Source organism: Podarcis raffonei, chromosome 1 (assembly GCF_027172205.1).
Source record: "Podarcis raffonei isolate rPodRaf1 chromosome 1, rPodRaf1.pri, whole genome shotgun sequence".
Classification (NCBI taxonomy): Eukaryota; Metazoa; Chordata; class Lepidosauria; order Squamata; family Lacertidae; genus Podarcis; species Podarcis raffonei.
This window is the reverse complement of record NC_070602.1, coordinates 4216594-4229279: the sequence shown is the minus strand read 5'-3', so window position 1 is coordinate 4229279 and position 12686 is coordinate 4216594. Positions and strand designations below refer to the sequence as shown.

The following is a 12686-nucleotide window of genomic DNA, read 5'->3' as shown; positions in this document are numbered from 1 at the left end:
AGCCTCACCTGACCTGGGGAGCCTCGAAAATAAGGGACCAGCAGCCTCACCTGACCTGGGGAGCCTCGAAAATAAGGGATCAGCAGCCTCACCTGACCTGGGGAGCCTCGAAAATAAGGGATCGCCAGCCTCACCTGAGCTGGGGAGCCTCGAAAATAAGGGATCAGCAGCCTCACCTGACCTGGGGAGCCTCGAAAATAAGGGACCAGCAGCCTCACCTGACCTGGGGAGCCTCGAAAATAAGGGATCAGCAGCCTCACCTGACCTGGGGAGCCTCGAAAATAAGGGACCAGCAGCCTCACCTGACCTGGGGAGCCTCGAAAATAAGGGATCAGCAGCCTCACCTGACCTGGGGAGCCTCGAAAATAAGGGATCAGCAGCCTCACCTGTCCCGGGGAGCCTCGAAAATAAGGGACCAGCAGCCTCACCTGTCCCGGGGAGCCTCGAAAATAAGGGACCAGCAGCCTCACCTGTCCTGGGGACCCTCGAAAATAAGGGACCAGCAGCCTCACCTGTCCTGGGGACCCTCGAAAATAAGGGGTCAGCAGCCTCACCTGTCCCGGGGAGCCTCGAAAATAAGGGGTCAGCAGCCTCACCTGTCCTGGGGACCCTCGAAAATAAGGGGTCAGCAGCCTCACCTGTCCCGGGGAGCCTCGAAAATAAGGGGTCAGCAGCCTCACCTGTCCCGGGGAGCCTCGAAAATAAGGGACCAGCAGCCTCACCTGTCCCGGGGAGCCTCGAAAATAAGGGACCAGCAGCCTCACCTGTCCCGGGGACAGTCTACGGGATAGCAGCGGGAAACGTCGCTGGAATAAGGGAATTTCCCGCAAAAAAAGGGAAGGTTGACAGGTATGGCACCTGCCATGCTACAAAGCACCCCCCCTCCTCCAAGAGCTTACCTGGGAGGCGCCGCCACACCTGCAACGGGAGGACCAACCTGGCAGGGTCCTTGCAATCCTTGAGGCAACCGGCAATGTTTTATCCCCCGCCCATGAGAAGCGAAAGGTTCAAAAGGGAAGAAGTCTTGGCTGGCCTGGCGCTCTGCCCATGCTCAGAGGCGCTCTCGTCCCTCTGTAGGTTCCACAGGGGTCTCCCTGTCTCCTGCCCCCCCCCCGTTGATTTACTCCCCCCTCACCAACGCGCGCTCACGTCACCCGCGCACTTACCCTCCGCGTGCACGCGCCGCTCGCTCCCGCCTTCTCCGCCCCCCCCCCCCGCGAGACGCCGGCTGAGGGGAGAAGCGGCGATGAGGCGCCTTCCAGCGCGCAGGCGCAGGATCCCGGCGGCGGGCGTAGCTGTGACTGACGTGGCGGCTCGCCGGGAGGGGCGGGGCCCGGAGGCCGTGGAAAGGAGCCAATCGGGAAAGGGCCTCCTTGCCTTGCCCCGCCCCCTTTCTCCCTCACTCGCTCGCTCCATCTCCCTCCCGCAAGAGCCAGAGAATGCCAGTCTGGCCAGTGCGCATGCGCTCTGCCTCTTAAGGCAAGCAAGAGGGGCGGGGAGGATTTGGAGCGATGGAAGGCCGAACGCCCCGGGGCGCGCATGCGTACTGCTTCTTCAGCGTGGTCCCGTTCAAAAGCGCGTTATATTTAAATGTCGTTGTTCTTCTGTCCGTCGTTATTGCTATTATTGCTATTATTATTATTATTATCATTACTATATCATTCTTTATTTTTAGTATTATCTTTATTGAATTAGAGAGAAAGCATGAATTAAACATTACATCCAAATATTCAAAAAGAAAAAAATACAATAAAGGTAAAAATATAAAAAGGAAATAAAAGGGGAAAAAGAAAAATAATAAAAAATGAAAAAGAATTAGTCAAGTACACAAAATTGTTCAAAATTGATACAAAAAGTAATGTGAATATTCCATAAGCCAGGTTTTCAGAAATAAATTACATTTGTAATCCTTCTTTTCTTTCTTTCTTTGCAATCACTTTCTGTTCTGGAAAACTAGTTTGAATCCCTGCTATATTAGTTGACTTCCCTCTGTCTCTTTGCAGCTTCAACGCTTCTCTCGAGTGACAAATATTCTGTATTCATTTATTAAAATCAGTTTTTCCCATTATATCTGTGAGATTAATCTTAAGCTTAAGTATAGTTTGTGTTTTACTATATCTCTTTTAGTGCAGTGCTTCCTACACTTTGGAACTCCCTGCCTCTTGATAACCAAGCCTACCCAGATACCTAGAAAGCTGGCGTGCGTTTTGGTTTTATAGAAATCATAGAATTGGAAGGGACCCCGGGGTCATCTAGTCCAACCCCCTGCAATGCAGGAATCTTCTTGGCCAAAGTGTCCATGACACCCCAGAGGGAGAGGAGCCATGCTTGATTTCTCCTGGGATCCAAGGCTATGGGAGAAGCAAGACCTCCTGGGACGTTGAGGCATATGTGTACATAAAGCATAGATCCTGACACACCGCAGTCTCAGCTCTGTCTCATTCCAAGGACACAGAACCTTGGACAAGTGCCTTTGTTTAGTCGTTTAGTCGTGTCCAACTCTTCGTGACCCCATGGACCAGAACACGCCAGGCACTCCTGTCTTCCACCGCCTCCTGCAGTTTGGTCAAACTCATGCTGGTAGCTTCGAGAACACTGTCCCACCATCTCGTCCTCTGTCGTCCTCTTCTCCTTGTGCCCTCCATCTTTCCCATCATCAGGGTCTTTTCCTTTTTTTAAAAAAATAATTTTTATTCAAATTTCCAATAACCATTCCATTTATAATTTAACATCCAATTTAACTTATACATCTTTTAGACTTCCATCAGCCTATCTGACAATTTTCATATTTATCACAACTTCTCACATTTCCTAAATTTATGTTGCACTTTAACAATCCTTATTTTATCTTCTCTTTTAAGCGACATTCCTATCTATTCTTTTCACAGAGCTTCCTGAAATCCAACAAGAATTATTTCCTGATCACACACAGTTTTGATATACTCTGTAAATTTACATCAGGGTCTTTTCCAGGGAGTCTTCTCTTCTCATGAGGTGGCCAAAGTATTGGAGCCTCAGCTTCAGGATCTGCCCTTCCAGTGAGCACTCAGGGCTGATTTCCTTCAGAATGGAGAGGTTTGATCTTCTTGCAGTCCATGGGACTCTCAAGAGTCTCCTCCAGCAGGACAAGTGCCTGGAACCCCTGAAATCTTATACTGCTTGGATAATATTGTGGTGTGTAAGTTTTAATTGTTTTTACTAATAATTGTATTGTTCTTTTTTGTAAAGTGCTTCGAGTGGCGTTTTTTTCCCCAATCAAGCAGTATACACATTTTTTGGAATAAATAAATATTATATTATTATACATTATTATTATTTATTAGCAGCTATCCTATCTTTAAAAGACATCTGAAGGCAGCCCTGTTCAGGGAAGTTTTTAATATTTAATGCTGTATTGTTTTTAACACTCGATTGGGAGCCGCCCAGAGTGGCTGGGGAAACTCAGCCAGATGGGCGGCGTATAAATAATAAATTATTTTATTATTATTATTATTACTACAACTAATACCACTACTACTAAAAATAATAAGTCATAGTAATGAATATGATCGTATCTGATGCTTTACAGAGGAACCAAAATCAAGTAGCTCTCTCCCAAAGAAATAATAATAATAATAATAATAATAATAATAATAATAATAATAATAATAATAATTTATACCCCACCCATCTGGCTTTTACAGTTTAAAAACCGCTAAAAGTATTTCCCTTCTCCAATACTGGCATCTTTATTGTTTGTGGGAGAAGAGCCATCGCTAAACACAAAATGAAAACACTTTCCCCTTTCTTGAGCCCCAGTGTGTCATTTTGGTGTTTTTCAGCCTCATTATTCCTCCGTTTTGGTGAGTCATCTTCCAGTGCTTTGGTGACTCAGCTTCTGGCGTGGGGAACCCCCAGACGCACATTTGCCTACGAGGGACACACCCGGGAAATCACTTCCATGGCCAGCGTCACCATAGCTCCCTCCTCCGCTTCCCCCTCGGCAAGAGGAAAGAATTCATATATGGAGTTCTCAAGACATTCCAGAAACCAGTAGCCCAGGGGTGGGGAGCCTGCAGCAACGAACATCCATGCAAGCTTTTGGAGGGCAGAGACGCAGGAGTGCATCTGAGTAGGGAGGGAAAGAGGGATAACCCCTGGCCATCCTTCAAGGCACCCCAGGGTGCCACGGCCCACTGGTTGAAAGCCACGGATTTAGAGCATTTCTACCCAGCTATTCAAGCCAAAATGACTTCCGGCCCCAGGTGACTTAAATATGGTCCCTATCCAGGGCCGGATTTCGGTTCAGTGCAGCCCTAAGCTACTGAAGGTAATTGGGCCTTTTCGATGTCCAGCTGTCCATCGATGTCCAGCTGTCCAGCTGTCCAGGGACGCGGGTGGTGCTGTGTGTTAAACCACAGAGCCTAGGACTTGCCGATCAGAAGGTCGGCGGTTCGAATCCCCGCGACGGGGTGAGCTCCCGTTGCTCGGTCCCTGCTCCTGCCAACCTAGCAGTTGGAAAGCACACCGGTGCAAGTAGATAAATAGGTACTGCTCTGGCGGGAAGGTAAACAGCGTTTCCGTGCGCTGCTCTGGTTCGTCAGAAACGGCTTAGCCATGCTGGCCACATGACCTGGAAGCTGCACACCAGTTCCCTCAGCCAGTAAAGCAAGATGAGTGCCGCAACCCCAGAGTCGGTCACGACTGGACCTAATGGTCAGGGGTCCCTTTACCTTTACCTATCCTGCTATTCAAGCCAAAATGACTTCCGGCCCCAGGTGACTTAAATATGGTCCCTTTCCAGGGCCGGATTTAGGTTCAGTGCAGCCCTAAGCTACTGAAGGTAATGGGGCCCTTTCGATGTCCAGCTGTCCTTTGTCAACAACAAATTGTCACTGTTTTTTGTGTTGAATATATGCTATACAGTCATACCTCAGGTTGAAGTTGCTTCAGGTTGAGCGTTTTCGAGTTGCGCTCCGCGGCGACCTGGAAGTAACGGAATCCGTTACTTCCGGGTTTCGCCGCTTGCACATGCGCAGACGCTCAAAATGACACCACACGCCTGCGCAGAAGCGGGGGATCGCGACCCACACACACGCAGACGCACAGACACGGGTTGCATTTGCTTCAGGATGCGAACGGGGCTCCAGAACAGATCATTACAAAAGACTGGCCAGGCTCCCCAGGGTATCCAATCAAGTGAGCATTAACAGGTAACCTGTCAGATGAGATAAACAACACACTCAGATTTCTGCTGTAGATAGCCTTTTCTGTGATGTATGTATGATGCATGGAGCTCCAGGGAAGGGAGTTTAAAAAGTCTAGATAAGGGCCGGCACACCTTGGTTCTGGGTTCCTCCTCCTTTCCTGCGTGTGAGGGGAGCACCCTGTTGCAACAGATCAATAAAGATCAGGCTTACTAGCTGCTTTGCTTCTCAATATTCTCTGGTTAGCCTCTGTTATTTTCTCCTACCAATAGGGAACCTACGTAAGGACTCTATAGGGGCTCTTGGATACCCCATAAGGGAAAAAAGGGCAGATTTTTGTTTACAACAGAGACAGCCTAGTCGCTGGTACCCCACCCATCGCAATGCTCCCTTCTGAGTCAGAGTCTTTAGCGCCGGCCAGAATAGCCGCCAGAAGCAGAAGAGAAGGAATGACTCTTGGATGTTCTGGAAACCAGTCTTTGGGACGTCCGAAGCACACCCAATTTCGCAAGTTTGGTTTTGGCGGAAATGTTCAACTCTGTTTGTCTTCTGTTTTGGAGACGGGCGTCTGGAGCTCAGATACTCTGTGGCTTTGTCTAACTTCATCTGTCACATATTCCCCCCCTGCAACTGATTTCCTTGAATGCGAAAGCTTTCTGCAAGCCTCGGGGGAAATCTGAAGAACGCAGGATGTAAAAAGAGGCTGCTGGATCAAGCCAGCTCCCATCATCCCTGATGATGCTCTTTGTATATAAAGCCCTTAGCACCATCACTGGGCCCATCACCTCCTGGCAAATAGAAGGGGAAGAAATGGAGGCAGTGAGAGATTTTACTTTCTTGGGCTCCATGATCACTGCAGAGGGTGACAGCAGTCACGAAATTAAAAGACGCCTGCTCCTTGGGAGAAAGGCGATGGCAAAGCTTTTGACTTATGCTTTTGACTTATGGTGCTGGAGGAGACTCTTGAGAGTCCCATGGACTGCAAGAAGATCCAACCTCTCCATTCTGAAGGAAATCAGCCCTGAGTGCTCACTGGAAGGACAGATCGTGAAGCTGAGGCTCCAATACTTTGGCCACCTCATGAGAAGAGAAGACTCCCTGGAAAAGACCCTGATGTTGGGAAAGATGGAGGGCACAAGGAGAAGGGAACTACAGAGGACGAGATGGCTGGACAGTGTTCTTGAAGCTACCAGCATGAGTTTGACCAAACAGTGGGAGGCAGTGGAAGACAGGAGTGCCTGGCGTGCTCTGGTCCAGGGGGTCATGACAACAAAGCACCTTGGGACTAAACAACAAAACACCTTGGGACCGGTTTGCTTGCAGATCACCTGACCCTGCGTGGCACCACGTGGCCACTTTGATCTGCAGATGTGGCACAGCTAGAGGTGCCACATAAGACCCGCTTCGAATAAAACTTCTAATGAATCTATCTTTTAATGCTGTAGAAGGAAATGAGGGGCACTTGGGGCTTGGTCCACCTGGGAAGGGAGCCCATCTAGGAGAAGGAATACGCTGATCCTAACCCTCTGCTACTTTGTGGGATATTTTTGGGAGAAGAAAAGGCTCAGGAGTAAACCCTACACAAATCTGGAGAAGAGTCCCTACGGTGGTTGGATGACTTCTTGTACTGCTTCATTAAAAAAATATACAGGTGAAACTCGGAAAATTAGAATATAGTGGAAAAGTTCATTTATTTCAGTAATTCAACTTAAAAGGTGAAACTAATATATGAGATAGACTCATGACATGCAAAGTGAGATATGTCAAGCCTTATAATTGTGATGATCATGGCGTACAGCTGATGAAAACCCCAAATTAACAATCTCAGAAAATTTGAATATTAAATGAAATCAGCAAAACAAGGACTGCAAATAGAGCAATATTGGACCTCTGAGAAGTAGAAGCATGCCCAAACCAAGTACTGAGTACATATGCATTTTCTGAGATTGTTAATTTGGGGTTTTCAATGCCATGATCATCACAATTATAACAAATAAAGGCTTGACATATCTCGCTTTGCATGCCATGAGTCTATCTCATATATTAGTTTCACCTTTTAAGTTGAATTACTAAAATAAACGAACTTTACCACGATGTTCTAATTTTCCGATTTTCACCTGTATATATTTAATGTTTTAAAATATGTTTTAACTATCTTTTATTGATATTTTTTATGTTTTGATTTTTGATTTTTTTTGTTAAGCACGTAGATGTTTTATTTTAGTCAAGCAGTATATAAATGTGTTGAAATACAAATAAATAAAACTGTGCAATTCCAATAAAACTACCCCGTTCATTCCTCATCCTAGGTTACCTTTTTGATTTTTGGGGGGGGGGGGGTTGGAAGGAAAAAAGACTAAGAGATTATTTCTGAGAGGAAGTGGTGAGATTCAATCTGCAACAGCAAGTATTTGAAAGATAACAATCATTCAAAAATCCAGGACGGAATTTGACGTGCCAGGATTTTCCATAAAGCAAAATTCCCTTAGGGAAAAATAAACTGTGGGAATCACACCAGGGTGGGGTGGGGTGAGCGTGGGTCTGTGTAGGAATCAGGAAATGCCATGAGATTCTGTAGGGAAGGAAGTTTACATTAACTCAAACCACATCTCTTGCAACTTTCTGCCTCTTCCAGATTGCAGGAAATGGCCTTTGATGTCAGCTTCATTGACCATCCTTTGCGTCTCAAGACTTATCTCCTTGAGAAGTTCCCTCAAACGGGGAGAAGAACGTCATCTCCCCATTCATCTTGAAATTGTCCAGAAAGATGCCTTTGCGCTTGTCTTTCCAAGGACCTCTGGGGGAAATCCCACAATATCCTGACAACGGCCCTGCAGAGTAGCTTCATGGGCGAACAAGAATTTGAACCTGGGTCTCCCTGAGTCACGGGATGCGGGTGGCGCTGTGAGTTAAACCACCAAGCCTAGGGCTTGCCGATCAGAAGGTCGGCGGTTCGAATCCCCGCAACAGGGTGAGCTCCCGTTGCTCGGTCCCTGCTCCTGCCAACCTAGCAGTTTGAAAGCATGTCAAAGTGCAAGTAGATCAATAGGTACCACTCTGGCAGGAAGGCAAACGGCGTTTCCGTGCGCTGCTCTGGTTCGCCAGAAGCGGCTTAGTCCTGCTGCCCACATGACCCGGAAGCTGTACGCCGGCTCCCTCGGCCAATAAAGCGAGATGAGCGCCGCAACCCCAGAGTCGGTCACGACTGGACCTAGTGGTCAGGGGTCCCTTTACGTTTACCCCACTGGGTCACAGCCCAGCTCATGCTGTCATTCGCTATCCACGTCTACAATCTGTGCCTCCAGCTCCTTTCTCAGAACTGGCTTGGTGACATGGAGATCAGCCCATCTCTAGGTGGTGCTGTTTACACTCTAGTGATATTGTCATGCAAAATGCTAACCGTTTGCTCTGGGGACTTGCTTTGGCACGACGGTCAAGTAAATGCAATGTCAACAGCAACAAGGAAAAGAAAAGAACCACACCCAACCCTCTAAACCAGGAAGAATTCCCCGAATGAATAGATTCAATAGAAGATCCATTAGTGCAGACTTTGTTAACCTGGTGCCCTTCAGACATTTCATAAGAACATACCAAGAGCTTGCTGGGTCAAGCCAATGGCTCTTTTAGTCCAGCTCATTTAGATGATGATGATGATGATGATGATGGCCGTAGCTGTCAACCGTCCCTTATTTGGCGGGACAGTCCCTTATCCCAGCGCCATGTCCCGCTGCTGTCCCTGATTGATGATGTCCCTTGAATTTCCCGGGTTTCAAAGGAAGCAGCTCCTCTCCCTCCCTCCCTGCCGGCCAGGGAGGAGGGAGGCTCCAACTGTGTTGCTTGGCTGCGTTGCTCACCCAATAAGGAGTCTAAGAATGACTGGGGGGGTGGAGCTTGCATGCCTTGTGCCGATCAAATTGGCTGCGTTGCCTGGGGACTCGCCTTTGCTCAGCCCTTCCCAGTGGAGAGGTGACGGTGGTTTTCCTTGCTGCATCCCCTTTGCCGGGTTGCTGAGCTGTGGGAACCACCACTTGGGGCTTCGTTTGGCTGCTGGCTGGGCTTTCTGCCTTTGGCTCGGAGGGGCTCAGAAGTCGAACACACTTGTGCCTGGAAAATCCCTTATTTTGGCTGCTGATCCCTTGTTTTCGAGGCTGCTGGTCCCTTATTTTCAAATCTGTAAGTTGACAGCTATGATGATGGCACCCTTGGACATAGCTGTCAACTTTTCTCTTTTCTTGCGAGGAGTCCTATTCGGAATAAGGGAATTTCCCTTTAAAAAAGGGAAACGTTGACAGCTATGCCCTTGGGATCCCTTCCAAATGTACAATTCTGCGACCAACGGTCACTTGCCCCATGTGTTCGCTCACCTGCTTGCCTGCTGATCTGTCATCCCCCTGGAGTTGGCATGGCTGCCTGCTGGCAACCATGCAAACTGCAGCTTGACAACACCCTTACGTTTTATGTATATAGGAAGAAACCTATGGACGCTCGGGTTGCGAACATGATCTGTGCGGGATGCATGTTCGCAATCCGCAGCGTTCGCAACCCGCAGTGGCACGTCTGCGCACGCGCGGGTTGCAATTTGGCGCTCCTGCACATGTACAAAGCGCAATCTAGCGCTTCTGCGCATGCGCAACCCCTGAAACCCAGAAGTAACCTGTTCCGGTACTTCCAGGTTTTGGCAGGTCCATAAACTGAAAAAACACAACCTGAAGCGTCTGTAACCCGAGGTATGACTGTACTGTTCTCTGCTAAGGATAAAGAGGTGTGTTTTTCAATGAATTTCACCAGGGCAGTTTGTCTGAAAAGTTTTTTTCTAGAAGGATAGGGGGATTAGTTTGTTTGCTTTTCGGTTCATCCCTTTTTGTTGTTTCAGTGCAACTGGGAAGGCAAGAAGACTAGCCACATGTTGGGAAGGGCTTTGCGGCCACAGGGCTCCCTCCAGACCCCTGGAAGCTGCTTCCAGTGTGTCATCTGGCAGGGGAAATGTTGTGACAGTTGAGCCAGGAAACATTTCCTGCAGAGGGGACAGTCCAAGGCCTCCTAATATGTGCCCAAACAGCACCTGGAGGACAGAATATAGTTACGTGGCACATTCCACCAACTTGATATATATGGAGAGGCAATTCAGTGCAAGTTGTGCACTCACCAGAGTTATAATACTGTTATGCATACTCCATTTGAGAAGTGATGGGGAGCTGCAGGGACCCCGGATTATTCCTTGGGGTTGGGGCTCCCTTAGAATGAAGACAGTCTCCTTCAGAAGGTAGTGGGATCTCCGTTCTTGTAGGTTTTAAAGCAGAGATTGGATGGCCACCTGTCAAGGATCTCTTTAGCTGTGATTCCTGCATCAGATGTCAAGGAAATAAACAACTGTTTGACTTTTAGAAGACATCTGAAGGCAGCCCTGTTTAGGGAGGTTTTTTATGTTTGGTGTTTTATTGTGTTTTTAATATTCTGTTGGGAGCTGCCCAGAGTGGCTGGGGAAACCCAGCCAGATGGGCAGGGTATAAATAAATTATTATTATTATTATTATTATTATTATTATTATTATTATTGTTATTATTACTACTTTGAACTGGAGATCCCTCCCACCTCTACAATTCTATGATTCTGCAATTCTATGGTTGACAGAAAATCGGCAGAAGGGGGAACAGAAGTGCATACGACTGCCTGCTGCTCAGCTCCTAACACTTATTTGTTATTTATTTGTTAGTTCCACAAATCCACCATTGCCATGGAACCAGCAGCGGTTTAAATTGGGTGGTTGTGGGACGTTTCCTGTTATTTATTATTGTACAGTAATACACATTCCGTGGTGGGTTATGGCAACAGTATCCTCCCAGGAGATAAAGAAATATATTCATTAGACTTCAGAGGGAGGCTCAGTCTGGCCCCAAGGCACTGTGGTAAGCGCAGCCTTCCCCAACCTTGTGCTCTCCGGAAGTCTTGGCTTGCAACTCCCATAAGCCCTGGGCAGCACAGCCGCATGATGCCGAGGCTGCTGGGAGCTGTAGTCCAAAAGATCTGGAGGGCACCATGTTGGGGAAGCGTGCATTAGCTTCTCCCCTTTGCATGCAGCGCATCTGCCTGCAGAGAGGGAGCATTATTCAGAATACATGGCCCACTAAGGAAGATGATAGCACATATAAAATGAATATAAAACATGTGCTATCATCAACAAAACAAGTACAAATACCTGCTGAAAATGTAAAAAGAAAGAAGGTACCTTTTATCACATGTGGTGGCCGTGCAAGGTAATAAAAGCTTTCTGGGAGATGATATACAATGAAATGGAAAAAATGTTGAAAATAACTTTTGTGAAAACAACAACACCCCAGAAACTTTTTTATTAGGAATTGTAGGTACCGACATCCCAAAGGAGCAGAAAAGACTTTTTATGTATGCTACAACAAGCAGCACAGATGAGGTCCAGAGCCAAGGGCCTTCTGGCGGTTCCCTCACAGTGAGAAGCCAAGTTACAGGGAATTAGGCAGAGGGCCTTCTCAGTGGTGGCACCCGCCCTATGAAATGCCCTCCCACCAGATGTTAAAGAGATAAACAACTACCTGACTTTTAGAAGACATCAGAAGGCAGCCCTGTTTAGGGAAGCTTTTAATGTTTGATGCATTACTGTATTTTAATATTATGTTGGAAGCCACCCAGAGTTGCTGGGGAAGCCCAGCCAGATGGGCAGGGTATAAATAATATATTATTATTATTATTATTATTATTATTATTATGAAAAAAGAAGGAGTCCCTACTAAGTTTATTATTGGTATGAGCTTTTGTGTGCATGCACACACACTAATAACAAACTTAGTTGGTCTCTAAGGTGCTACTGGAAGGATTTTTTTTTTATTTTGTTTCGACTACAGCAGACCAACACAGCTACCTACCTGTAATAGCAAACCAAGATGTTGGATTAAGCCGAAATGGCAAAATTGACCAGAAAGCTCAGGAACCAAGAGGACAAAAACTTCAAGAAAGAATGGGAAAAATTATAATTAGGAGACCACTGTAAGCAGATGAAAACATTAGCAGGGTTTTAATAACACTTGTAATGTAAGAAATAATATGGACAATATGGACAGATACAAAATATAGATTATAAAATGATATGCAGCTGAAAATGTTTACAATAGGACCCATGGAGCGGATGGTGGCAAGTCTCAAAATTCAGATAAATCTCTATATGTAGATATGTACAGTGGTACCTCGGGTTAAGTACTTAATTCGTTCCGGAGCTCTGTACTTAACCTGAAACTGTTCTTAACCTGAAGCACTACTTTAGCTAATGGGGCCTCCCGCTGCTGCCGCGCCGCTGGAGCACGATTTCTGTTCTCATCCTGAAGCAAAGTTCTTAACCCGAGGTACTATTTCTGGGTTAGAGGAGTCTGTAACCTGAAGCGTCTGTAACCTGAAGCGTATGTAACCCAAGGTACCACTGTATTTGGTATTGTTATAACTTTATTTCTGTAAAATCAAATAAAAGTGATTTT

At 46.8% G+C, this 12686-nt stretch overlaps 1 protein-coding gene across 1 annotated transcript in view; it reads right to left on the bottom strand.

The window, feature by feature from the left end:
- The window catches only part of GNPNAT1 (glucosamine-phosphate N-acetyltransferase 1), a 39174-nt gene that overhangs the window by 16585 nt on the left and 9903 nt on the right, over nt 1-12686 (bottom strand). Inside the window, exon 2 of the mRNA XM_053365924.1 lies at nt 1167-1377. Within this exon, the coding sequence (XP_053221899.1) occupies nt 1167-1377 (211 nt within the window). The remainder of the gene's footprint in view (nt 1-1166; nt 1378-12686) is intronic.